Source organism: Eupeodes corollae, chromosome 1, assembly GCF_945859685.1.
Source record: "Eupeodes corollae chromosome 1, idEupCoro1.1, whole genome shotgun sequence".
Lineage (NCBI taxonomy): Eukaryota > Metazoa > Arthropoda > Insecta > Diptera > Syrphidae > Eupeodes > Eupeodes corollae.
In genome coordinates, this window is record NC_079147.1 from 111,069,185 (window position 1) to 111,097,048 (window position 27,864).

General features: G+C 35.0%; 2 protein-coding genes across 2 annotated transcripts; one reads left to right on the plus strand and one right to left on the minus strand.

The window, feature by feature from the left end:
- Positions 1–8,346: 8,346 nt before the first annotated feature.
- On the plus strand, positions 8,347–19,489 carry LOC129953303 (uncharacterized). Its single transcript, XM_056066374.1, has 4 exons — positions 8,347–8,525; positions 8,586–9,856; positions 18,724–18,946; positions 19,006–19,489. The coding sequence occupies exons 1-4, from the start codon at positions 8,490–8,492 to the stop codon at positions 19,171–19,173; spliced, it is 1,698 nt and encodes a 565-aa protein (XP_055922349.1). The 5' UTR covers positions 8,347–8,489; the 3' UTR covers positions 19,174–19,489.
- On the minus strand, positions 19,212–27,735 carry LOC129953300 (endoplasmin). The gene is made up of 5 exons (XM_056066359.1): positions 27,523–27,735; positions 27,306–27,392; positions 27,151–27,233; positions 20,494–21,764; positions 19,212–20,430 (listed from the first exon to the last, which is right to left on the minus strand). Exons 1-5 carry the CDS (start codon positions 27,572–27,574, stop codon positions 19,518–19,520), a joined length of 2,406 nt encoding a protein of 801 aa, XP_055922334.1. The 5' UTR covers positions 27,575–27,735; the 3' UTR covers positions 19,212–19,517.
- Positions 27,736–27,864: the final 129 nt, after the last annotated feature.

Here is a 27,864-nt window from a genome sequence, read left to right on the forward strand (position 1 = left end):
AGACAATTTTTTGTATGACTTAAAGTTGTTTCCTCGCCTTTAAAAGTAAAACATGTACTATTGAGACCCCTTCCTAACTGTAAAAAAAATCAGAAGGATTATTATTATTATTATTATTTATTAACATACAATTTTAAAAATTACATGCTAATAGGAAGAAAAGAGCGCTAGCTGCAAAGACTTTCCACTCAAAGATAAATGTATTTATTTAGATAACTAATTTATGACTATTAAGGTATTTTTCGATTTTTAAAATGTTTTCGATACTAATAGCGTTTAAAAATGAATAGATATTTTGATTATAAGGCAAAATGGTATTGATTTGTTGAGAGATACTGCATACAGCGAGGCCGAGTAAATGTGAGGTATTAATGATGTTGTTACAGACTGGACACAAAGGTGGGTCTTCTTTCCTTAAGATGTGCTGATGGGTTGAGGTAGTGTGTCCTAACCGAATTCGGATGAATTTTGATGTTGTTGCTCTGGATAAAGATGGTGGGTAGATGGGGGTATGAAGATCGGTGTTAATTTTAGAATAGTGATTTTCGTAGCCACTCCATTTTAGGATTTTATTCTTTTTAATGATTTGTTCGATGTATCTTTGAAGATCTTTTTTCGAAAATATATCAAAAGTGAAGACAGGTAGTTTATTGCAAGACTTTGCGGCTTTGTCAGCGTATTTGTTGCCTGGTATGCCAATATGGCTAGGCACCCACATAAGTTTTAGTTTATTGGGGTTCCTTATAAGAAGGTCAGTTATGTTGTTTATTATCTTGCTTTTGTGGTTTGCGTTGGATATGGCACGGAGAACTGAGAGGCTGTCGGTGCATATCACTAATTTGTAGCTTGATAGTGAGATCGTTTTAGCAGCTTCTTTGATGGCTAATGCTTCAGCAGTAAAGATTGATGAGAACTCCCATAATATCCCTACCTTTAATAAAGTGCCATGTGCATCGGTTACCGCAAAGGAGGTGTTATAAGCTGATTTCGACCCATCTGTAAACAAAGGAGTCCAACCTTCATGTTTAAGATTTCCTATTATTTCTGCAAAGTTAGAATAATAAACTCTCCTGTTGGTGTTGTCTTTATTGTACTCTGTAAGGTTTAGCTGCAAAGACTTTTGACTTATTTTCCAGGGTGGAAGGTTTGGAGTGTATCCTTTAACTCGTTTGAAAGGTAAGCCCAATTCTTTTGCCTTAGATAAGGCTTTGTTGATTGTCGATGGAAGACGTCTTTGCATTTTTGAGTAGCAAGTTGAATCAATGTCACTGTCAATGATCGAGTCTTTGGGAAAGACAAGTTTAGCGATGATTTTTAATAAACTTTCGGATTGGCGCTGTTCCAATGTGGGAGGCCAGCTTCCGCCATGATGTTTTCAATTCTTGTTGTGCGGTAGGCATTTATGCTTCTTCTGGCCGACATGTGATATGTAGATTTGAGAAGATTCAAAGTAGTGCTTGGACATTTACCATAAATATAAAGACCATAATCTATTTTACTTAAGACTATTACATAAGGTGTTAACATGAATATTAAGTTTTTTATTGGATAAGTAGCTAATTATGTTGCTTCTTGTGGCTAGGCTCTTTTTCAGGTTTATACAATGTGGCTTCCAATTAAATTTATGGTTAAATCTTTATCCTAAAATATCTAGGTTTTCTAAATTTTCTATACTTACATTATTTATAGCTAATTCAATTTTAGGACAAGACAATTTTTTACAAATATGTAAGAGTTTACATTTATTGAGAGAGAGCTTAGCTCCAGAGTTATCACACCAATTTACAATGTCCTTTACAGCTTTTGAAAAAGTTATTTTTGTTGTGTTTACATAAAATGAAGACGTCATCAGCGTAGATACAATGGTCTAAAATACGATATTTGTCAATAATGGCACTAATGTCGTTAAAAGCAATCAAGAATAACACCACCAACAGAGGTGATCCTTGTGGTATGCCATTATTGAGAGGTTGTATAGAAGAAAAGGAGTTGTTAATTTTCACAGATATTTTCCTGTTCAACAGGAATGATTTGATAAATCCGTAGGTCTTGACCAACACCCCAAGTAAGGAGTTTGTTTAATATCAAGTGTATCCCTATTCTGTCAAAAGCTTTCATAAAGTCCAAGCTGAGTATCGATACGTGATTGCGTGAAGACAAAGCATTGGATACGTAATGATCGATATGTAGCAAGGCGTCTGAACAGCCTCTATTGGGTTTGAAGGCAACTTGGTTCGCACTGATTAACTTTTTATTTTCTAGGAACCAAAAAAGGCGTTTTGCAACAATTTTTTCCAGAACTTTGGACATGCACGGGATGAGGGAAATTGGACGGTATCCGTCTATAGCGTCTATTGGTTTGTTTGGTTTTGGCAGTGGGATGATATAAGCAGTTTTCCAAGTTTGTGGGATGATGCCGATGTTAAATATCTCGTTGTAAAGTGCAAGATCTCTAGATTTTACATTAGAGGGGAGATTTTTAATCATAGGATAGGAAACGCGGTCTCTACTTGGAGTATTGCCTTTCAACATGCTTAAACAACATTCCAATTCAATATGTGTTATACTACCTTCAATTTGTCCCGCTAAAGAGGTAACAGAAATGTCAGGTGGTGTATTGGAAAGGCTGTTTGCTTTCAAAAACTTGAAGGATGATGAGAAGTTGTTGTCATCTGAGAGGTTTGACCAAGAGAAAGCGAAGAAGTTGCTTATGTCTGAAGTCGAAGACAGAGTACCCATGGGTGTTTCTAGTCATCTTATTAGACGAGGGACATAGTTGCCAGTGAGGCACCGAATATTATGCCACATTTTGGCGACGGAAGAGTTTGGATTAATTGTTGATGTAAATTCAGTCAATAATTTAGCTTTGCTTATTTTCATTTCTTTTCTAAATAAAGCTTGAGGGTGGTTGGTTGCATGACTCCGCTGTTTAGGCTTCCTAAGAAGCCTGGGTGATTCAACCTTAAGGCAGCAGAGTCTGGGTTGGGGATACTGTTGTGTTGTTTATATAGATTCATCATCTTCCGTATCGGAGTTGTGAATAAAATAGTTTTTAGATTCAATAAGATTTCGAGTTCTTTGTGAAATAGGTGAGTTAGTAGATTAAGTTTAAGAGTTTAAAGTGTTTGGTGTCAAGTTTGTTTGTATGTTAATATGAGAGTTTTCAATGTTATTTTGAGAATTTTCTGGGGTTAATGGTAAATTCGTTTGTGTATTAATAAAAGGGTTCTGGATAGTAGTTTGAGAGTTTGTAGAGTTTGGTGTCAGATTAGTTTCGATATTGATATGAGATTTTATGATGTTTGAATGTGAGTTTTGATTAGTATCTGAGGATTTGGATATTGTTTGAGTAAGATTTACGTTTGAATTTAATCGTTTGGAGTTTACATTGTTGGTTGGGGAGGAAACAGAGAGTGTTGGTGGAGTTGGTACTGATATTGCTAGCGGTGTTTCCGGGTTAATGTCGTTTGAGGTTGTGGGAGGAGAAATGGGAGTGGCAATGGTGCCATTATTACGTGGAGCTTGGGATGAATTTGCGTTTTTAGGAGGTAAGCTAGATGAATTTGCTACATTAGCAAACGAATTTTGATTTAAATTTGGTACTATGGGGTTTTGTTCTTTATACAGGCGTTTGGCGTCAGCCATAATGCACTTTTTTTTTGTTTTTATTTTTAAAATTTCTTTCATCTGAATAAATTTTGGGCAGTTTTTAGAATCAGATGAGTGGTCGGAGAGGCAGTTAGCACACATTATTCTAGTACAATCAGTATTGGAATGAGGTGGAAGGCTGCAAGCGGGGCATAATGGGCTATTGTTGCATTTTGTTTTGGTATGTCCGAGAAGTTGACAACTCCTGCACCGCATGGGATTAGGGAAGTACTCAGACACTTTTGTTTTGTACCAACCTATTTCTACGGTTTCAGGTGGTTGGAAAGTATCGAAGGTAAAGAGCATTAATCCTGTAGGTTTGGATATATTGTCAACAGTCTTAGTGAATTTGTATATTTCAGTGACGTTTTGTGATTTCATTTCAGACACTATTTCAGATTCAGAGACACTTATGAGGCATGGGGCGTATACAATACCAATTAAGTTAATCGTGATCGATACATCGAATAATCCAGAGAGATTTTTAATGGCAATACATTTTTCGGCAATTTTTATATTTTTGGTTAGGATTAGGATATAACCATCTCTTAATTGAGAAATTTGCTCGTATTCTGTACTGATAGCGTCTATTGGTTTTCTGAGTGCAAAAATACTGACTGAGGAAAGAGGTTTTTTTTCATCTGATGGGGCGATAACAATAAACTTTGGATTTTTGGAAATGGTTTTTGTAGGCAGTTCAGGGAATTCTTCAATGGGAGAATAGGTTTTCCTGTTTTTTTTTGGTTTGGGTTCCGATAGCGAGACTTCAGAAAGTCCGCCAAAACGGCACCCAGGTTTCATTTTGGGGCCTAAGCCCAAGTGCTTTAATGGAAAATCACTACACACGCGGTGGGTAAGAGATGCGCACTTAAATGAGAAAGAGTGAGAGAGAAGAAAAATAAATGTTTGTTTTAAATGAAAAGGTTTTAATTTTTTTTTTGTTATTGTACTAAGTACAAAAAAAGCAGCCGAGTAAACAGAGATGCGTATAGCACGAGAGCTAGTCGGAGACTGAAGTAACGAATAACCAAAAAAGAGTGTAGTGTTTTTGCTTGGAACAAAATGCAGTCCTTGCCAAAACCAACAACGTTTCCTCTTTGCGATCAACTTAATTCCACAGACGTTGAATGCCACTTTTGCGGCGCTGTCATTGGAGCCAGACTTAGACAACAAGTCTTTAGCTATAGGTGCATCAACATCAACTAGCGCCTCATGACTATCTCCGTCAAGACTAAATTCGGCAACACAAGCCTAATAAGCGTACACGCCCCCATATAAGAGAAGGGTGAAAACACAAACGATATGTTCTTCGAGTTCTTGGACAAAACATATGAGTAGTGTCCTAGATACGGTATTAAAGGAAGGGAAGCAATCTTTGGTGGAATAATCGGGAAAAATAGCTTGCACGAAAACACTTCCGTTAACGGATTCAGGCTCATTGATTTTATTGCGGGTGCGAAACTTCATGGTTACCAGTTCGCATTTTTCACACCTCAACATCTACACAGGAGCTTGGAGTTCTCCAGATCAATCTACATCTTAGTAGAACCCAGTCAATGCTGAGGATATAGAAGGACAAGACCACTTTTGCAGACTGTATAACTGCGACGATGACTCGAATACAAAGTCTTCTTAGTTTTGGCATCCCTTCCAAACTGGTCTGTTTGTGGACTATTGAGAATTCGCACTTCTCCATTAGGGTTGGAAACAACTTGACCAAACCTTTTGATCTCAAACAATTCTTTGGACAAGGTAATGCGCAGACATGCGATTTCTTTAACATCGTACTTCAAAGAATAGTGTAGAGCTCCCATATCAACCAGAGGCAATAACTTCTAAAAGTCAATCCAATTACTGGAATATGGCATTGACATAATTATTGGCATCGCATTGACGTAATTAAAAGAACTCAGAATGATGTCAAAACGTCACCATCGACAGACGTAACTTTGAGGTAGTTAAGAACTCTGTTACCAGCGCTAAGGTCAAACGAAGAATAACTCTAGCTAACCGCTGTCTCTTTGGGCTAAGAAAACAATTGATTAGCAAAGCCTTCTCTACAGAGACTAAAGTGTCGCTATATAAGACAATTACCATCCCCGTCCTGCTATACGGTGCATAAAAGCATGGACTATGACAAAGCGGATGAAAGCACCTTGGGTCTTTTCGAGACAAAAGTTTTTCGTGTGATCTACGGTCCCGTATGCATCGAACTGGAGTGGAAGAGAAGATGGAACGACGAAATGTACGGGCTGTACAGCGACGTAGACTTTGCCAGAAGGGTAAAAGTCCAACGACTAAGATGGCTGGGCACGTAGAGCGCATGGAAACCAATGCTCCTGCCTGGAAAGTCTTCGAATCCACACCCACAAGATAGCTCAGTAATGGAAGACCGCGTGGAAGTGAAAAGTGACCTTTCCCTACTTGGAGCGCAAAACTGGAGACGCCTAGCTAGGAACCGAGCTAGATAGAGAAGTTTGTTGGGTGAGGCCCTAGTTCACACAGGACTGTAGCGCCAGCTTAAGTTAGTAAGTAAGTTGCATGCCAATCAGTGGAGTAGTGAAAAAAAGTAAGCTTGATACTTTTTAAAATAATTCTAAAGTAATCATATTTTACTTCCACAAGTTTTTGACAATTGGCAATACGCTGCGGTCTCAAAAAGATGTCCAAAATCAAACAGGTGGTGGATCCCCAAAAGAGAAAAAAGAGATTGAGCTTAAGAGGAGAGATAAATGTCATGCTAGGAATAAGTAGTCATGGAAGGGTATAAAAACGTTTCTTCTCTGGAAGGATGCTCGAAACTCGAGCCAAATTCGATTTTGCCAAGGAAATCGATAGCCTGGAAATCAAAGTAAAGGATAGTTTAAAGGGCCTTGCGAACAACGAATGGACGTACAAACGTGGTTTTACACGTTTCCAAAAGTTTGCATTTTGTTCTCTAAAACAAGATAATTTTGTAAAAACAATTTGGTAGTAACGAATTGCAATGTAGTTGCTACGAACTGTCAACATACCATCCACACTGCAGCGAATTAATTGTACGCGCACAGCTTAACCTCAAAATTATACCACTCTTGTTTTGTTTGTTGAAAAGGGTAATTATAAATTGACAATTCGTTGTTGTTAGCGTATAGAAATAAAGCAACACAAAAGTGTTGCTGGTACCAATTGATTATTGATACCAACCGTATCCATTAAAATTAAGTGTCCAATGAAATTTAAATTAGATTGATTTTGTTGCTTCAAGTTAGAGGAGTTTGACTTTTATTCATGTATGGCTATTAACAAATTTCGCAAGAGACTTGAGTTTCCGAATACCAAAATTGAAAGTCATAAAAGTTTTTTTTGACAGCTTCTATTTTTGTATATACATTAATTATTGTTTTAAAAAAATGAAAAATCTCGCTAAATAGACCCCATAAGATATGAAGTCGATATATTTCATGTAGTTTCATTAATCGACTAACTTTCAATTTAGTGCATTCTTCAACCCATGTTGAAGAAAGTTACTAAAGTAAGTAGGTGAAGACCTTAAAATGACAGTAGCCGAAGAACTCAAAACATTACTTTATGTTTATTAACATCTAATTTCACAGGTGAAACTTCAACAATTTGACCATAATATATCCAGTTTTTGTATGCGTTATATTTATGGATTAAAAAGAAGTGCAACTGTATATCTGTGTACATTACAATTACCCGAGCAAGAAACTTCGAATTTAGCTAAACCTTTATGGTGGATCTGCACGATCTACATTTCTGCAAAAAATGATGCAGCCATTAACTTGCTATGGACTATTAATGGCCAATGTTTGATCTTGATTTTTGTACTTTTTTAAAATTATAATACAAGATATGATTAGTTCCTTTGAAAAACTAACTGTCAGTTATCTGTGGGTACTTCATTAAGTTATCTGACATTAACTTCTAGCTTGACTACCTAGCTGACAAATGCGGACTAAGACAACTTTCGGAGCGACTTTCCATTACCACAGCGCGAATTTCCTTCTGTTTTTTTTACAATTACGTAGGGGTCTAAATAGAACATTTTTTAAATATTAAGGCGAGGAAACAACTTTAAGTCATAGACAAAAATATTTTCTTTTTCGGACTTAACCCTACTTTTTTTGTATTGCATTTTTGAGCCTAAAACAATTCTTTTTAATGGATAGCACGGCGTACTAACAGCTAGGTATGAAACCCCCCTGCTTGGGATCGCTATAGGATTTAGGGTGGGTGCGAGTTTGGGTATATGCAAAGTACTTTTTGCATTTCAGTACTAAAAATCAAAGAACAAAAAAAATCAAGTATGGCAACACTGAACAAAAAACAGGGAAAAAATGTCAAAATCAACCATTTTTTGTGGGTTTTGTATGTAAAGAAGTGAACTTTGAAAATTAATTAAAAATAGAAATAAATGTTTCCTCGCTCTAAAATTTCTATAGTTATTATTTATTTGCACATATGTATTAAATAAAAAACCTCGAGTCGAAATTCGTGCTGCGATAATGGAAAGTTGAGCCAAAAAGTGAATATATTTTCTGAATTTATTTATAAAAATGAAACAAAATATATTCCTTATGCAGTAGGGGTCTTAGATCATCACAGACACAAAATATGACATTTGATTTGATTCGCTTTTATATGCCATCCCTGTTATTTTTGTGCTTTTTGAATTCACCACCTTTAAAATGTCAACGTACAACGTATTTGCCGCATTAAAATTGAAAAATTGTTTACGTTTCTTTTTTAGTTTTTAGTTTTAGTTCGATGTTAACATTTTTACCAATAGATACCTCGACCTCCATTCAAACATATTTTTGATAATACAAAAATAAACAATGGAAACGTGTTCACATTTATTGGAGACACGAAGAGTATATTTTTGGATTTTCATTTACTTGTTTGTATTACTTTACTTTTTTTTTTTAATTCAGGTCATGGATAAGTGCCTTGTTTGTGATATCCAAGTTCGGGACATAACCCTCTCTGCAACAGGACTTCAAATCAAAACCAACAAGTGGTTACATTTGGAGGATTGGCTTGAAATCGATGCAGCTATCGAAAGAATATTGGAACCTTTCGTTCATTCAGAAACTTTGGATGGCTTCGAATCGAATAACTTTCATCTCGGCGGAGCCATACGGATCGATTGTAGAAAAACAAAAGTGTCCAGATCGCACAAAAGAATTCTGGGCGAAGAGCAGAAGTATCTACCAATTGCTCTCGAAATTCAAGTCACGAAAATTAATACAAAAACCCTTATGGAACAGATTACGATGTTCGAAAAGAAACTCAATAAATTGAATACACAGAGTAGAAAAGTTTCACCGACAATCGAGGAAGAAAAGAATTTAGTTCAGAAAGAAAGTCAACGTGAATACGACCCAACGGCTCACATTACGGTCACCGACAAGAATACCAGTGAGTATGTTCCTTACACAGCTTCTTCCAAAACACCATCAGCCTTAGATACCTCTGGTTCTGCCATTAGTGAACCTTACTCTCCAAAACCAATTGCAGTAGACACAAGTTCCCCCGACCAAATATCTGAGTCACCTAATCAAGTTCCAAACTACAAGCCGGCGAGAATTGCTTCAACCAAACAAAAACCAGAACCAGAAGTGATTGAGAATAACAACGAGAGGACAAGATCTTCACGGCGGAGACATTCACCAGAAGTCAAACTTAAAACGTTGAAAGTTAAAGAAGATTCACGGAATGAGAAAACCAAACGAGTAGCATCACACAACACCAAACCAACACGGAATGCAGAGCTCTTTGGCTCTGATGACTCTGATCAGGAACCAAAAACCACGGCGAAAGCTGCTTCCGCTTCTTCCAGGCCTCAACAAATCTCCAAGGACTCAACATCTCTGAATCCCACATCGTCGTCTTCACACGAAGAGGAAACCACTCGAAAACGAATGAAACTAAAGCATGATTCATCTTCTTCTCGCAAAAATGTTTTGGATAATTGGCTTTCGAAGGGCTCAATAAAAAGCTCTGACAAACCATCGGGAGAGAAGACAAATGGAAAGTCATCGTCGTCAAAGAAGTCTTCGCGACATGAATCCTCGAAACCAAAGACCTCCAAGGACGATCAAGAGCGACAAGAACTAGAAGCGAAACATATAAAAGAACTCGCAGCACTTAGAGACGCACTCAAAGCCTCGCGGAAATCTCCGCCGCCAGAAATCGAGATCCTGTAAGTGATGAAACGGGATGCTTATTTATTAAGACAAAAATTGTATGTTTTTGTTTTTTTTTTTTGTATCTTGTTGTAGTATATTGTATAAATACCGCTATTAAATATCTTGTAATCTTGACTAAAATCTTTTGCATGTTCCAAGTGTTGAGTCTAAGACCTGAAACAAGTAATTGCTTTTATAACTTCTTTGAAAACTTCTTTCGCTTCTGTTAGTAGTGAGTAGCAAATAATCTTAGTCTTTATTCTCAAGTATGTATGTTTGTATATCGTTGTCAGATATGTATATTATGTATAACTGTAAACTAATTGATGTATGTTTACGAATCATCACTTGCTGTTCCTTTAAACTGACACGTATGTTGTTTATAAGAAGTGACTGCCCCAACTTGTAAATACGATATATTTTTTAGACAAATTTATGAAATACATATTTAACTTGGTCACACATTTCACTCTATGGAAATTAGGACAGTGATTGAAATAGACAACTCTAAATATCACCGTTTCCACTCGACCCGTCCTCTTCCTCTTAAGACTCTGATCGCTTATTCGAGCTCGATTGCATGTCCATTGGAGTCTACCGAGTTTAATATTTATCAAAAAACTTCTGTAAATTTATAAATATTAAAAAAAAGTCTTTAGGGATTTTAAACTGTACTCCAATAGTGTATCTAGTGATATGTACGTTAAATGCTATTTATTTGCCGATTATTTTAAATCAGTTTATTTGCCTTTTGCTCCTTGTGAACCATATGATTTTTTGAAATCTTATGCTATTGATATTGGAAGTATAGACTTAACTGTTTCTCATATTTTTTTAAGCTCTACCTAGTCTTAATATAAATTAAAGTGCTGGGCCAGAAACATAGCCCCTGTAGCACTAAAAAACTGCGCTGTTTCTTTGGCGTTACCGCTCAGCTTGATTTTCAATCAGTCTATAAAAAGTGTCCAGTTTTTGGACTGTTGGAAAATCTCTTATATAACTCCCATATTTAAGTCTGGCCCGAAGCAAAACGTGACCAATTATAGGCCTATCTGCAAATTATCAGTGATCCCAAACATTTTCGAAATGCTTGTCTGTAAAAAAATAATTTTTTTGTTAAAGATTTAATATCTGAATACCAACATGTTTTTGTTTCTGGAAGATCTACTCCTACAAACCTTTAATTGCTATGCGATTCTGTACTTTGCGGGTTTGAAAATGGTTTACAGATTGATATTATCTTTACAGATTGTGCAATTTGTTGATAGAGTTAATTATAGTGTACTAATTTTTAAGCTTTCAAAACTTGGTTTCCATTCTTATTTCATAAAATGGATTTCTTCCTATTTAAAAAATCGGGTTCAATTTGTAAAATTGGGAGAGTTTAAATCTAAAAGTATTGATGTAACTTCAGGTGTTCCGCAAGGAAGTCATATTAGACCCTAGTTATTTATGCTTTTTAAAAATGACATTCCCGTAAATTTTAAATATTCGAAGTATGAGCTGTATGCCGATGATGTCAAGATTGTCCGGCTCATAAAATCTTCTACAGCCTGTCTGTATCTTCAAGAGGATATCCAAAAACTGGCTGAATGGTGTGAATCTAACAAGTTGTTCCTTAATTTTGCCAAATGTCAGAGCCTTACATGCCATAGAAAAAGAAACACTTATTATATTTGATTAAGCTATCCACAATAGAAGTTTAGTTAGGTTTACGGCAAAAAAGGATTTGGAAGTTATATTGGATGAAAAGCTTTCGTTTAATAAGCACATCGATTACATAGTCAGAAGAAACTCTTGTGATTTTTCCGACCCCTATACCCTCAAATCATTATATATTGCACTTGTTAGATCGGTATGGGATTATTGCAGCATTGTGGAACCCCTATTAAATCACTCATTCTTCTAGAATAGATACAATTTAAAAAAGTTGTATTGTATATCGATAAGTTGGAAGTACCATCTTATCGATATTATATTTAGATGCCTGCTTATTGACATTTAAACGATTGAAATAAGGAACAAATATTTTTCAATAATGTTTGTATTAATAAGCAATCGTATCAAATGTTCTTTTTTGTTAGAACGAATATTTTCTTACTTTCCATCAAGGGCTCCCCGCTTTAATTTTCATTTGCGAGAGACTTTTCATAGAAGAAATTATAGTAGAAACGAACCGTTCGCACGTTGCATAAGAGAAACGAATTCTGTTGTTGAGGTTATAGATATTTTATCTAACCTTTCAAGAGATATTTTTAAAAAAATGTTATTTCTGCTTTGTTATCGCAATCTGGTTTGTAATTAAGATTTATCTATTGCTACCATTATAATTATTTGTTATTTTTGTACATGTATATACATATATTTAAATTAAATGTGATATTAAATGTTTAAAGAAGTTGTAAGAGTTGTACTCTGTTTGATTAAATAAACTAAACTACTATTAACTACTATAATTGTTTGGAAGGTAGATTCCCTACAGTTCATTATTGCAGCGTGTCTTAAATCTTACTTATTCATACACGAGGAAACCCATTTGTTGGTCGCCCTTAACAGAGCCAGAATTTTGTTGAGTAATAGAAAAAATCTTGAACAAAAATAACATCAAATCTGAGGAGATCAAAACAAAACCAAAACAATCCAAATTTAAAAACAAATCAACATCTTAGTCTTCAAAAGCAGTACGAAGAGTAATGCTATCCTTAATTCCGGTTTCACTTTTTACATATCTAGGAAGATTATTTAAATAGATAATACCGTAATAAAAATAAAGTTTTGCGTACTATCGAAACCGGAACGATGTCGATTGAAAGACTGAACTTTAGACACTTACAATATCCTATCAGAGAAAGATAAAAACCATTGCATCATAAATCAGTCTCTGTTTCACATTCATACATTTCAAGGATTCGAGCATAAATCTTATAGTAGTGTAAATGTTCATCTTTAAGATAACCCTGATTACAAATTTTTAAGTCTTTTCTGGAATACTTATTAAAAATGAATAGTAAAGTTGAACAATAAAGAAAACTTGGTATTACTTAAGCTTTATATAACAACGTAGAAGATTCAAATTCAAGTTGGCTTCTTATTCATCGACATAATTTGCGTTAAAATTATTATCTAAAAGAAGACGTGTTTTATATTTTCAACACAATTTAGTGACCATCCATACACAAATTTATTTCAGCATTCACTCGAAATGTAATGAATTTAGTTTTACTCACATTCACATTCACCTCCAGCTTGTTTATTTTCTTTAGTTTATTTCAATCAATCTGAGATTAACATTCTCTTTTATATTACATAAATATAAATAAAAACAACGAAAAAATAGTAACTTAGAGATATAATAAATATTTAAAATAAGTACAGAAAACATAAATTTAACATATATGTATATATCACAATAATTAATGAAATAACAAAATTAACGTTACATGTTTTTTAAAAGTTTCTCGTGAACTGTGAATACAAATATCTATCTTTTCAATTACAGCATTGGAAAAAGTCTCACGAAAATGAAAGCCTATACGAAGGCCTTTACTAGGAAAATAAAATTGTATTTGCTCTAGCAAGAAAGGACACATAATGTGACTACTTACTATATCCTTTATCATCATAATAGAAAAATACTTTCTTCTGACCTCAAGCGTTTGCATACCAAAAAGCAAACATCTCACATTATATGCGGGCATAATAATGTTCCAATTTAGCTTAAAAAAACAATATCTTGTGAAACTTCTCTGAATCCTTTCAATTCTCAATGAATGATTTGCATAGTACGGATTCCAAACCACGCAACAGTATTCCAGGGTAGATCTCACAAAAGCCATATAAAGAGATTTAAGAGCATATGAATCGTAGAATTCTCTAGTGTTCCTTTTTAGAAAACCCAACATTTTATATGCTTTATTAACAATATAGTCAATGTGACTACTAAATGTGAGCTTCCTATCAAATATGTCTCCTAAATCCTTCTTTTCATTCTTCTATTGGTGCAATTTTCCTTGAGCATATAAAGCTTTGACATTTGGCTACATTTAAGAAAAAAAGATTTGTATTGCACCATGATGCAAGTTCACATAAATCTTCTTGCAATAAATAACAATCATTTAGAGAATGTATAGTTCTGAACATTTTTACGTCGTCAGCATATAATAAATAAATGGAAATTGGAAAATGTCAGGAATATCATTGATAAACAAATTAAAGAACAAAGGACCAATGTGACTTCCTTGAGGGACGCCGAGGTTACTTTTATGCACTTAGAAACATATCTGTGTATCTTAACGAATTGGGTTCGATCAGCAAGATACGAACGTATGCATTCCAAAAGTATGGAGTGGATACCAAGTTTGGACAATTTATGTAATAATATTTCATGGTTAACTCTATCAAATGCCTTGGCAAAGTCAATAAAGATGATGTCGGTCTGGAGACCACTTTCAAACCCACTAACAACTAAATCACACAAAATAGTGAGATTTGTAGCTGTAGATCTGCCGAAAACAAATCCATGCTGAGAATCGGATACTATTTGTTTAGTAAGAAAAGTGAGCTTATCACATACAATTTTTTCAAAAATTTTAGGAATAATAGATAACTTACATATTGGTCGTTGGTATACAAAAGTTGGTCCAAAAGCTTTTGCTGTTCTTCTTAACTTTGGATTCAGCTGTTGAAACATAATTACCATACAAAAATTTATTTAAGACATCAAAAGACTTTTCGATTACAAGATAGTTCTGTCTGAAAACCAAATTATTTTTGTCTTTTTTGTAGCGTTTATATGCTTTATTTTTTTTATTTTCAGCTTAGAAAGTCTGACATTGACATGGTGGGTTGGAATTTTTTCTACTTATTTTTTTTCGGAATAAAACTTTCAAATGCTTGTTTTAAATAAGTTTTAAAAGATACGAACGCTTGGGTCAGATCTTGGCTTTTTATTATGAACTCCCACGGTAATGAATTTAAAAATAAATTCATTGCATCGAAATTACCTTGCTTATAATCAAAAAAATAGTCGATATAAAAGCCATTTCTTAAAAGAGAAATAGAATTAGAATGCACTCCCACGAGAGCAGCAGAGCATGCAGCAGCGTCGTCATCGTCATTTTTTTTGCACAAAACCTTCTTCTTTTTCTTCTTCTTTAGAGATGGAAATTTTCGATGATGAAGCAGGCAGTGCGGAAGGTAGTTGTTTTTGTGGTTTTTGTTACTTGGAATTTTCGATGAAGTTTTTGGAGAGGGCGAGGGATTTATATTAGTTATTGAGAGTCGATTAGTTGCGGGAGAAGAGTGGAATTTGGTTATTTATTCCCTTCGTAGAATTACGCACTTCTTTACTCACATTTAATTGTTTTTGTTTATTTTCTGTTTCTTCCTTTTGTGTGGCAATAACTTTATGAGAACTGGGTACTTCAAGTTCGAAATCCGATCCTTGTAAAAGAGCAACAAACAGTTTATTTATTAAAGATGGTAGAACTATGTTTGCACAATTTTCAAATTTCCAGATTTTCACTTCAAAGTCACTTAGCAGAGAGCATATGGCATGAAATGGGATACCGCATGTACCGCACAAGACAGTCTCGCTAATGTTTAGTATATCGGTACACTTTCCGCACAGATTACTCATAGTAGACAAAAAGTCTAATAAAGATTCAAGCAAAAATATTCTTACAAGACCAAGACTTTCCTGTCGCACAGGTTAAGACATAATGAAAAATTTTAATGAAAAACGCAAATCAAGTGAACAAATTTAACTATTGGTTTAATAAATTCAATCGAATAATGATTATTTTCAACTAATTATTAACTCTTCTTAAGTCCTTATTTAATCTTTGTCACATTGTTTTGACTTCTCTCCATAATTGTAGATCAGACTATAATTCTTAAAAAGTTTTACCATATAATAATTAAGGCTATTCTTAAAGTCATTAATGTAAAGAAAGAGAAATGTCCCTAGCATAGAACCTTGTGGAACCCCTTGATCAATATTAATCGCATTAGAAATTTTTTTATTTACTTTAGTTCTCTGGCTTCATTACGCCAAATAAGACTTAAACCATTCCAAATCACCACCACGCAGACGACACAACCATAATTCTTTGATCAGGATATGTCTATCGATAGTTTAAAAGACACATTTCAAATCCAGGAATACAGCTATAACAGAATTTCAAAAGTCAATTTGTCTTTCCACTTCCACAGAACACAATCAATTTCAGATTCACACGAATGGCCTCTTCTAAATCTAGATTGTTCCTCAAATAATAAATTATTAACCTCTAAATATATTTGAAAATGATGACAACTAGGTAAAATAATAATAGTTTTAAATCCTCACACTTATGTTTATTAGTTACTTTTTCTACTGGAATAACTACTGATTCTATCCATATTTCTGGAAATGTAGCTGCAAACAATGTTTAATTGATCAATTGTAAAAGAACTAAACCAATTATATCGATTGACTGTATAAGCATTTCTCTATTATTTGTAAATACACACCTCGCCACCCTTGGTCCTGTTTTTTGTATCCTCCATTGCTTCCAAACCAAGCATGCTAGATACTATTTCTTTTTGTAAATTAAACTTAATTTAATTCTTGTAATTTGATCAAAAGAAAGATTTAATCCTAAAGCTTTAAGTGTTAACAAAGTACTATCAACCAAAAACCAGCAAAATAAACCGTCAACAAAATTGTGCCACTTGAATAGGACAATTTTAATAATTCATCTTTTTCATTACAAAAATATCTTAAATTGTAGGTAACTGGAACTAGTGTTGAGCACCCCTTCTCTACCAAAACTTCAAACATCCGGACTGGAAGGGATGTATACAAACTAGCCAAATAATTAAGTTTAATCGAGCTCAAAGCTAATTTGATGGCTTCGGTAAGCTCGGGTACACTCATATATTGTTGTCCTGATTGTAAAACAACGTCAACAACAAGTTGACATAAATTGTAGTTCATAAGTTCCATAATAAGAAATGGCCCCGAATTATTACACCTCCAACAAGGCTATGCAGTCGGTCCAAATAATGTGTTTCTTTGTGTAGGTCATGGAAATAGCTATAGCCATGGAGCGTTCCAAATTTAATTTTTTTTCATTGAAAAAGAGCACTCGGTTCCACTCTGAAATCCAGGTCAAATGTGCGCGACGCAAAATGAGGCGTTAGGGGCTTAGGGGTGGCTTTTTCTTTATTTTCAGTGTTTTCACATGTTTAGCTTTCTAAATAACACAACGCATAGTTGTACCACATTTTTCCCTGATTTTTGCCAAAGAATCGTGTGAATTTGACGCCTTTCTTAAAATATGTCGCCTTTCCGCATTGTTAACCACGCTATGTGTTTGGCCTTTCATGTTTTTTTTATGTTTACACTGATTACTTAAAAATGTGGACATAACGTGACGGAAGCACTCGTAGCGTAATGGTTAGTGCGTTGGACTGTCATGCAAGGGGCCTTTGGTTCAATGCCAACTAACTTTTTTCACGGGTACTGCCTCTTGCGAGGAATTGTCATGAAAAAGTGCTTTCTCAAATAAGCCGTTGGATTCGGCATATGAACTGTAGGTCCCTTATATGCACTAATCCAATACATTGTTTCGGTGTTGCTAACTTTTCATATTCGTTTTCAGACTCACATCCCTCTTCTTCGGATGTGGAACTGCAACGACAAAACATGACAAGCTCATTAAATTCTGACCTAAGTAGCATTGTACAATAGAGAATAAAAAACCGCGTGGAATTTAATGTTTCGAAAACCCAATGCTGTCTTGTATCGTTAAAGCGAGATATATTCCCCTTGGCATTATCCATGTAAGGCACTTTGTTTGTCACCCACCAACAACCTCTTGTAGTACGACCACATACGCAATGTCGCTAAAAATACCACAAGATGTTTTGGTTTCCTAGGGCGATGCAAGACATTTATCTCCCCTTCTGATCTGGCTGTTATCCACAAGACTTACATATACGTCCAAAGCTTGATTATAACTCCCATCTCTGTACTGGTGCTGCAGAAACTTACTTAAGCCTCTTGAATAGTGTTAAATGCATAGCATTTAAATTGGTGATAATATCATCATTAGTTCATTTACTTCGCATGAACAACGTCGTTAGGTTTCTTGTATGACCCTTTTTTTGCCGTTATTTTAAAGGTTTATGCTCTAGTACCCAGCTGAATCCCTCCACTTCAAAATTTTAGCCGTAATACTTCTAGGAATTCTCATCAATATTCCCCCGAGCCCAACTTCAGCCGTACTGTCAAATACAGAGTTTTGCTTTTTAGACGAATGTCGAGTGCCTTTCCCGGTCATTGTAATATTCAGGATTTCAAAACCAATGTGCACCGACAGCTCCTTTCAAATCCTCTCTCCTTCTCCTAGTGCTCACACTGTGTCTCTGCATAATAAGGGAAGTATGCCGTTGGGGCTTTTATGCAAGAGAGCAAGATTCATCACATTGGTATCTAAGGCAGGCAATGACGAGGCACTGTTGCTGTTAATGAAGATGACATCCTTCCACCATTTGGATCTTTTGGTATCACTTTTTATTTGTCCTGCTGACATTTTATCTTTGTATACTGCTGCCTTAGTTTTTCCACACAAAAGATTCGAATGTAATTTCTTGTCCATTTTTCAGACCGTCATTTTCGGTTAGCTTATAAATACCGATTCCTAGCTAAAATTGCCACCAAAAGAACTAAGTGATTCTATAAATAAAATATTTGATACCTATTGAACCTTGTAAAGCTTTGAATAGGTATTAACTTTCTCCTAAACTATTCTTTAATGTGTAGTATAGTATACTTGTCGATTGAGAAATCTCCTTAAACTCGAACCACCTATAATAAATTATTAACTTCTTTTAGAAGCCTTACCCATCTTTCATTTGAAGATATTTTAAAAACCTTCAAAGAAATGCGCCCAATTCTGGATCCCATTTTTAAAATCTACTCGAAGAAGACAAAAGTAACTGGCTTCGAGGGGATTAACCATATGAAAACTTTGATGCTCATCGATGATAAGAAACAGCTGCAAATGCTCAATTTCCTCCGTGAAAACTATCAACCCAATGAGAAGGGTGTTCCAAGTGTAAGTTTTTAAATTAAATACAAATAATTTATTTTGTCCTAACATAATACTTTTATTAGTTGACTGATTTGTACATAAACGCCATGGTCCCCGAATGGACAGTAAATGTTTTCATGAAGGAATACAAGTTCACACGATCGGAAGCGTTACAAAGACTTGAAGCTCAAGAGGAATGCACGGTGCGTAATAATAGTGAGGATCTATTAGACATTTCGGATCCCATATGAAAATTGAATTAAGACAAAATTTGTAAAAAAAAAAGAAGTTTTATTGTTCTTTTAAAATTTTTTATTCGACGTAATGTTGGAGTGTTTCTTAAATAAATTGTTTTTCTTTTTTTTGTTTAATAAACTAAGTTACAATTTGTGTCCACTATCAAAAGAATAATTGGTTTGTTCCTTAAAGTAGCTAAGTAGGAATTCAAAAAAGAATAATGAAGCGCCTTATTTGTATCTTGTGAGCAAACACAAACGAATGAAAATACAAATTGAAACTTTTGATGTGTACGTTAATACAAAAAAGTTAATAATAAATTCAGTCTGTTGATTTACATCATCTTGTGGAGTGCTTTTTACAGCTCATCATGTTGCTGGTCATCTTCTTCGGCTTCACCATCGGCTTCCTCTGCAGCTTCTTCTGACTTGTCCGATTCGCTGGAATCCAAGTCCAAGTTATCCTCTTCCTCGTCGATTTCAGGCTGCTCGTCTAATGGAACTCCCAAGGTCTGTCGCATCATACGCTCTACACTGTCGGCAAAATCAGCTGTTTCTTGCAGCATGAAACCTGAACGCAGAGTGGCTGTACGGAACATCATTGTTGCCATTTCCTTGGCGGTCTCATCAGCTTCGTCGGCCTCAACGCGACGCAACAGCTCACGGATCAATGGATGGCGTGGATTGATTTCGAGTGTTTTCTTTTGGTTAAGGTAGTAAGACCTCTGAGGATCATCAGATTTCTGGTGGGCATTTGACATGGCCAAACGCTCCATGTTTCCAGTCCAACCAAACATACCGGCGACCAGCGCACATGGTGAGTTGCTCAAACGTTCAGAGACTTGGGCCTTAAGAATTTTGTCTTTTAAGGCTTCTTCGTTCAACCATTTGACAAGAGGTTCAAAGGTCGACTTGAGCTCTTCGAATTTGCCCTTGCTCTTCTCGGATTCAGACAGTTTGAATCCCTCCTTGGCGACGTTTTGGAATTTCTTGCCATCAAACTCTGGCAGGGCGGAAATGCAATATTCATCGACGGCTTCAACGAGGTACAGAACTTCATAACCTCTGGCAAGGAGACGTTCAACGAATGGTGAGCTTTCTACCTCAGAGCGAGTGGATCCAGCGATGAAATAGATGTGTTCTTGGTTTGGCTTCATGCGCTCAACGTATTCACTGAGACTAGTGATGCCCTTGCCCTTCGACGATTGGAAACGAAGAAGTTTGGCCAAACGAGAACGGTTGCTAGGATCTTCCATAATTCCAAGTTTGATGCTAAAATAAAAAGTTTTTTTGTCAATACATCGAACAGAATTACATTTTTTCTTCTCTACTTACTTTGTTGAGTATTCTTTCCACAGTTTCTCGTAGTTATCTTTGTCGAGCTTCTTGATCATGTCCAAGACCTTGCGAATCAGCTTCTTCTTGATAACCTTGATAAGTTTGTGCTGTTGCAGGGTTTCACGAGATACATTCAATGGCAAATCATCAGAATCGACAACACCACGAATGAAATTCAAGTAGTTGGGCATCATGTCGTTGAATTCGTCGGTAATGAAGACGCGACGAACGTAAAGCTTAATGTTGTCGGACTTGGTACCGTAGCGGTTAAAGCTCTCGGATGGCTGAACTTTTGGAATGTACAACAAACTCTTGAATGTTACCTCACCTTCGGCTACGAAATGGGTTTGGGCTAGAGGCTCGGATGTGTCCTTGGTCAGACTCTTGTAGAATTCGGTGTATTCTTTTTCGGTTACGTCACTTGGCTTGCGAGTCCAAATAGGTTTACTTTCATTGATGAGGGACCAATCATAAACGGTCTTGGTGACTTTCTTGGTTTTTGGCTTCTTGTCCTCGGAATTGTCTTCTTCTACCTTAGCATCTTCATCTTCATCGATCACATCGTCATCGGCGCTCTTCTCCTTGACTTCCTCTTCCTCAATGGGTACTTCTTCATCGACGTTCTTGCTCTCCCACAAGTAAATTGGGAAATTGATGAATTGCGAATATTTACGAACCAATTGTTTGATTGTTTCTTGTTCAAGGAAATCTTGAGCTTCTTCTTTCATGTGCAATGAGATGACTGTTCCACGTTGCAGAGTATTTCCACGAGGATCATCAGAGATTGTGAAGCTGTTTGAATCACTCTCCCAGATGTATTGCTTGTCGGCATTATTTTTGGTTGTTACAACAACACGATCAGCAACCAAGAAAGCAGAATAGAAACCAACACCAAATTGACCAATCATATCATTAAGATCTTGACCTTCGGATTGTTTGCTTGGATCTTGCATTTTTGCTAGGAAATCAGCTGTACCTGATTTGGCAATTGTTCCCAAATTATTTACCAGATCTTGGTTTGTCATACCGATACCAGAGTCCATGATGTGAAGAATTTTGTTCTCCTTGTCGGCCTTGATTCTGATTAACAATTCGGGATTGGTTTCGAGTTCGTTTCGATCAGTGAGGGCAAGCAAACGAATCTTATCGATAGCATCGGAAGCATTTGAAATCAGTTCACGCAAGAAGATCTCCTTGTTCTTGTACAGAGAATTGATAATGAGTTTCATCATGCGGTTGACCTCGGTTTGGAATGTGAATTTTTCCGCCTGAAAAAGAAATTAAAAATGTGTTTTATTAAATTTAACAAGCAATTCCAGTTTAAACATTTTAAAGGGGATCTGAGAAAAGTACACAGAACTAGGAATACAAATAATGAATCATTGATTGATTGTGTTAACAAACATGTTGGCGCAGTTTTGAGACAGTTATCAATATTGTGTAAACAGCGTGGGTGAAATAAATCGAAATGCCGAAAATATCATTCAAGTTAGAAATCTTGTTGTTTTAGACAAAAAAAAGGCATTTCTAATAGGGAGATTGCTAAAAAATATTTAATTAGTGAAGCCTCTGTAAGAAATATTAAAACAAAAATTCAAATACTCGGTTCGGTAAATGATAAACTTGGTCGCGGTAGAAAGAGAAAAACTAATTCCTATGATGATCGCAAAATTATACGGAAAGTAAAAAAATCCAATGATTTCGAGTCGTTTTATTCAAGAAAAGACTGGAGTAAATACTTCACAAAAAATAATACGAAGGCGGTTAAAATTCACCTTAATTCAACTTTTGTTAATTTTTTGTAAAAAAAAAACTGTCAATTCGATGTTTTTCAAAATGTTACTGAATGTTGACAACAATATTTTTTGAAAGATGAAAGTAAATTAAAGCCAATATCTTAAAGTTTTGAAAAGATATTTGAGTCAAAAATCAATTTTTACCAACTTTTATTAATTTTTTTTTTAGGTTTTTATTTTTTGTACGAAAACTGTCAATTCGATTTTTCTCAACATTTTTCAGAATGTTGAAAACAATATTTCTTATAAGATAAAATAAGATTGAAGCCCAAATTTCAAGTTTTTGAAAAGATATTTGAATCGATATTCAGTTTTTACCAATTTTGAGTAATGTTTTTTTTGGATTTTTATTTTTTATAAAAAAAACTGTCAATTCGATTTTTCTCAAAATTTTATCAGATGTCAAAAGCATTATTCTTCGTTGCACAAAATTGTTTTTGGAATGAAATCATATTTTAGTCTTAGAATTTTGGAGGTGACAAATTTTGATTTCAGTTTTTTTTTTGATTTATAAAAAACCGTTAAATGGATTTTTTTCAAAAAATATATATGTTCAATATCACATTATAGTTTATTATATAAAATTTAATTCAAGTCCTTTAGCGTTTTTGGTTCGTAAGATATTTAGGGTTAATCAAAATGTTCACCTTTTTTTTAAACTGCTATGGTAAAAAAAAAACACCCACGCAATTTTCTTGAGAGCCTTTTCACGAACGTACGGACGTACGAACGTACGTACACACGCATGCACAGTCATCTTTCTTAAAATCTTTTATTTCGACTCTAGGGACCTTGAAACGTCGAAAATGTCAAAATTTTCAATTTGTCAAATCGGACCCATTACAATAACTTCCTATGGGAAGTTAAAAATTAATAAAATAAGTCCTGCAGTATACTAAAAACATGTTTCTGCAATACCTGGACGCTTTGAGGAAGACATTCAATAGAAAGGATACGCAGCTAAGTACTAAATGTTAAGTTTTCGACAATGTGTGAGGTGTTAAATTAACATTGGAAGTAAAGGCCTGCATGAATGCATTCATTTGCTTTCTCATAACTTGTGCACTACTTCAGTGTACACTATTCATTGTCATTTCTCAACACAGTATACTCTGAATACGAGTACCACACTATAAAAAGCAGGAGGTGTATTCTACTCGATCACCTGATTGCAAAATGTGTACACTGTTTTCTTTCTCTCGCTCTCTTGAGTGCTTGATTTGAGCGAAAGGTGTGCAATGTAAACTTTTGGAAATACACTGAGTACACTGGGTACACTGAATGCATTTAATGAAACAATAACAGACAACAAACAGAGCAAAAACACTCTAGTAAAGATATAAATCCTCGGTAGCTATATTGGTTTGCCTACAAACTAAACCGGAAACGGATATCATAAAGTAATTCTTAGTGTGGGTGAAAACACGCACACTAAGACACAATTAATGAGGTCCGGTGCGTGGAAATTTAGTTTGTAATAAATTAATTAAAAATGTGTTATTTGATTTATTTGTTTTATTGATATCTATACTTTCCATCATCAATCATGTCTTAATGCTTAATCTGTTGCTTTTCTCAACAGCCATTTCTCACATATCTCTTGTTTAAGAAAGCTGACTTTGATTTCAAACAGCAGTAAGTTAACCAATATTTCTTGAACCTTCTCAGTGTACTCAGTGTACCCAGTGTACATAGTGTAGTTTACACTTTGTTCATGAGTACCCATTTATGAATACCCATTCTTCATGGGTTCACTGCAGTAAGTGCTTGGTTTGAAATGGGTACAAGACTCATGCAGTAATAACATATACGACGATTCATTCATTTTAGTTTCAAGCAGTGTATATAATATGGAAGTGTACTTGAAATAAAGTGAATGTCTTGAAACTGGTTTCAAGACATTCATTGCAGACCTCTAATTGGAAGCCACTGTATATTTATCTTTTTTTACAATTCTTGACAGATAATTCATATAATAATAAAATAAATTGTGCAACATAAATATTCTGAGGAACTTTTTCACATACATAAGTTAAGTTTTTTACGTTGTTTTCAAAGCACATTGTGTTTCTTAAGGGTTTATGTTAAACAAACACATTTATGTACATGTTTATGTATATGTTTCGGCAAAGACTTCGAAAAGATCATTAATGGGGCTCTGACTAAGTGGGCTGCGGACAACAAAATAATTCCGGATAAACAGTTCGGGTTTAAGGCGGGCCATGACACAATTCATGCTGCGTCTAAACTCGTTTCTGATATCCAATGGAATAAATCAAAACAACAATGCGCAGATGCTGTTCTGGTTGATTTGGAAAAGGCCTTTGACACCGTATGGTTAGAGGGTCTTTACCTAAAACTGAGCAGGCTTGGCATAAGCAAGCCATTGTTGTATATACTTTATAATATGCTTAACGGTAGAAAGTTTGTTGTGAAAAGTGGCAATGTAACTTCTACGACAACATTCTCAATTAAAAATGGTCTTCAACAGGGAGCGTTGAATTCGCCGATTCTCTTCAGCATTTACACCAGCGATCTGATAGGTAGTCTTACAAAGGCAATTGCGTACGCCGACGATCTAATTGCGTACAGAACGGCCCGAATGGTTGAGGTTATTAGAATTCTCTTGCAGCGTGATTTCGACAAGATTCAGCGATATTGCGACGACTGGAAACTGAAAATAAATGTCCAGAAGTCGGAGACAATTCTGTTCCGGACTCCGTTGGCTAGGGCCACGAGGGATACGTGCAAGAATTGGCCAGAGATGGTCATCGTTGATCTTCACGGGCAGCCATTAGCGAGAAAAAGTGTAGTGAAGTACCTCGGTATCAGGTTAGATCAGTATTTATATTTCGATAGACATATAAATGCTGCTCTGACCAGGGCCAGAGGAGCCTTTGCTCAGACGAAACGGCTGTTTTTCAGCATTCGGCTTGACCCCAGAGTGAAGGTAATTTGTTACATGGCCCTCATACGGCCGATGATGGTTTATGGTTGTCCTGTGTGGTTCAGCGTTGCCCCTTCCCAGATGGAGAAGTTTCGGGTGTTCGAGCGGCAGTGTTTACGATGCTGTACCGGCTTATATCGATCAGCCGAATCTTCTTATGTGCATTACTATTCCAACGAGGTCCTATACAACGGGGCTCGAATCAACAGAATTGACAATTTCGTGGTAAAACTCGTTCGAGGTAACATTGCAAGAGCTATGTCTTCGACCAACAATTTAATTTTCGGGGCGTTCTATCCGAACGACGAGTATTTTGAAGTGCACGCTTGAGCTACTTCATTCCACCAGAGGCATTCCTCTTTTTAGACAAATGCGGTCTGATACAGGATAGATTGGCAGTTCCGTTAATCTACCACGTCAGACGAAGAACCGTGGATAGGCGACTCCTGTACAATCGGGATGTCATGGCACAAGGCGGAGCAGAGCTCCGTTGGTTCAGTAGGGCTGTGTCCGAACTGATAGGGTGAAGCAGGAGAACCAGTTTTGGTGGCTTCAATCGTTTTTTGATAGTGGGTAGTCGGGATGGGGTCTTAAGCCTTGGCCGGCTTACATACTTGTTTAATAGTATTAGGGTTTATTTTTAAGTAGAATAGGCATGATGGCACGAAAAAAAAATACGAAAAAAACAAACAAAAAATACAAAAAAAAAATAAAAAAAAACATTAAAAAAAATAAAAAAAGAGACTACAAAATATGAAAAACAAAAATGTTAGATAGTTAGATTTGCTGCTGTGGTTGTTCTAGTTTTAAGTAGTTTATAGGTAGAATAGGTAGTTTAAGTTAGTTTTAAATTTTATTTAAGGACCTAATTTTAAGTAGTTTGTAAGTAAAAATAAAAAAGGATATTGATATTAGTTTTTTTTTTCAAATTTTCTAATAAATACAAAAATAAATAAAATTTAAATGAAGTAAAATTGATCTTAGGGCCGAAAGGCATTAGTTTTAAGTGTTATAGTTTAACTTACGAGTGTCCGTATGGGACCATTAAGTTAGTTGTAAGTTATGGATAATTAGGCTAGTTTTATGAATTTTTGTCTAGCTTAAAGATAGGTTTAAGAATGAATTAATAAAAATGAATTAAAAAAAAAATTTATATGTTTTATATGAACAAACGGGCCTTAAAAAAACATTTTTGTCTGTGTAATTTTTAAGTTGAATTAGACTGCGCACCACAAATAATAAAATGAACCATTGCTTTCAATTTGCTGTTTTCATTTGTAATATGTCATGATTTTGTAGCAGAATTATTTCTCAAAAATGCTTTTTCGAATACAACAAATAAAGTTTTATGTTTAACATAGCTTAAGATAGCTCATGTAGAAATTACATTAAAAAACAAAATTTTAAAATAAATATCCAGCCTCTATTTGTATGGTTTACCGATTTCATTTAAAATCCGTTAATTTAATGACTTTTTAAATTATAATTTTTATCTTTTGAAAAATGTAGATATTAGTTTAAAAATAATAAATAATTATTCAAGATTAAGCGCATTAGATAAGATAGCGAATAAATTATCAACACGTCATGTTTAAATATTTCGCCCTTGACCCATTTTGTGAAAAAATATCAACTTAATTCTCAAAGAACTAACCCCTATCAAATAAATCGATAATTAAACGCTTTGTGCATTAATTAAAAAAAAAAAAAAAACAGTACATTCTTCTTAGCTAAATGAATTAGCACAACGGTTGAGTCACAAGTAAGGTATTAGATCTTTGAAAAACACAGATCACATAAAATTTGCTTTAAATACGTGTATGTTAATAAAGTAGGTACATTTTCTAACACATGTTGCAGGTGTTGCAACGCCCCTTTTTAAGAATGTTAAGCAAACAAAAGAATTTTTACCTTTTCACGGAGTTCCTTCAGTTGGGCAACATTCAAGCCATCCAGTTTAATAGCTTCTTCTTCTCTCTTTAAAGTTTCGGCATCTGCAAACAACAATTAAAGTTCCAAACTTGTATACGTTGTCGAAAAAGAAATCCGAAAATATACAAAATTACCTGTTCGAGAACCTTCCTTGAAGGCTCCCATATCCAGCTCGATTTCCTCAATAGAATCATCGCCTTCAGCGGATATTTGGCAGATCCCTAATCCAAAAAAAAAGGAAGATTGTATTTTATTTATAATTTGAATTGCATTTGATATGTAATTATTTTGAAAAATTAAATATTTTAGGGTTAACCGGTCCTTGGGTTTGTAGCAAACAGAAAAACTTACCCGAAAAGAAGATTAAACCAATTAGAAGAAAGTACTTCATTGTTTTATCCATTTTTACAATAAAATATTTATTCCTAGGAATTCGTATTTATTTTGTTTTATAAATTGTATGGAGGACAATTATAATTCTCCCAAAGGAAAAAATTATTCGGCCACGACACAAATTTATTACCCGCTCTGAATGAAAATGAAAAACGAAATGACAAATGGAGGAACGAGGTGCAATTTTTAATAAATAAAAATTGAATACGAAAATGCTCTCTTTTCACACACAAAAGTGAAGGAAGAACAAAAACCAAATGGCGATTTGTGATTGGTCCAGATCAGAAAGCAAATACATAA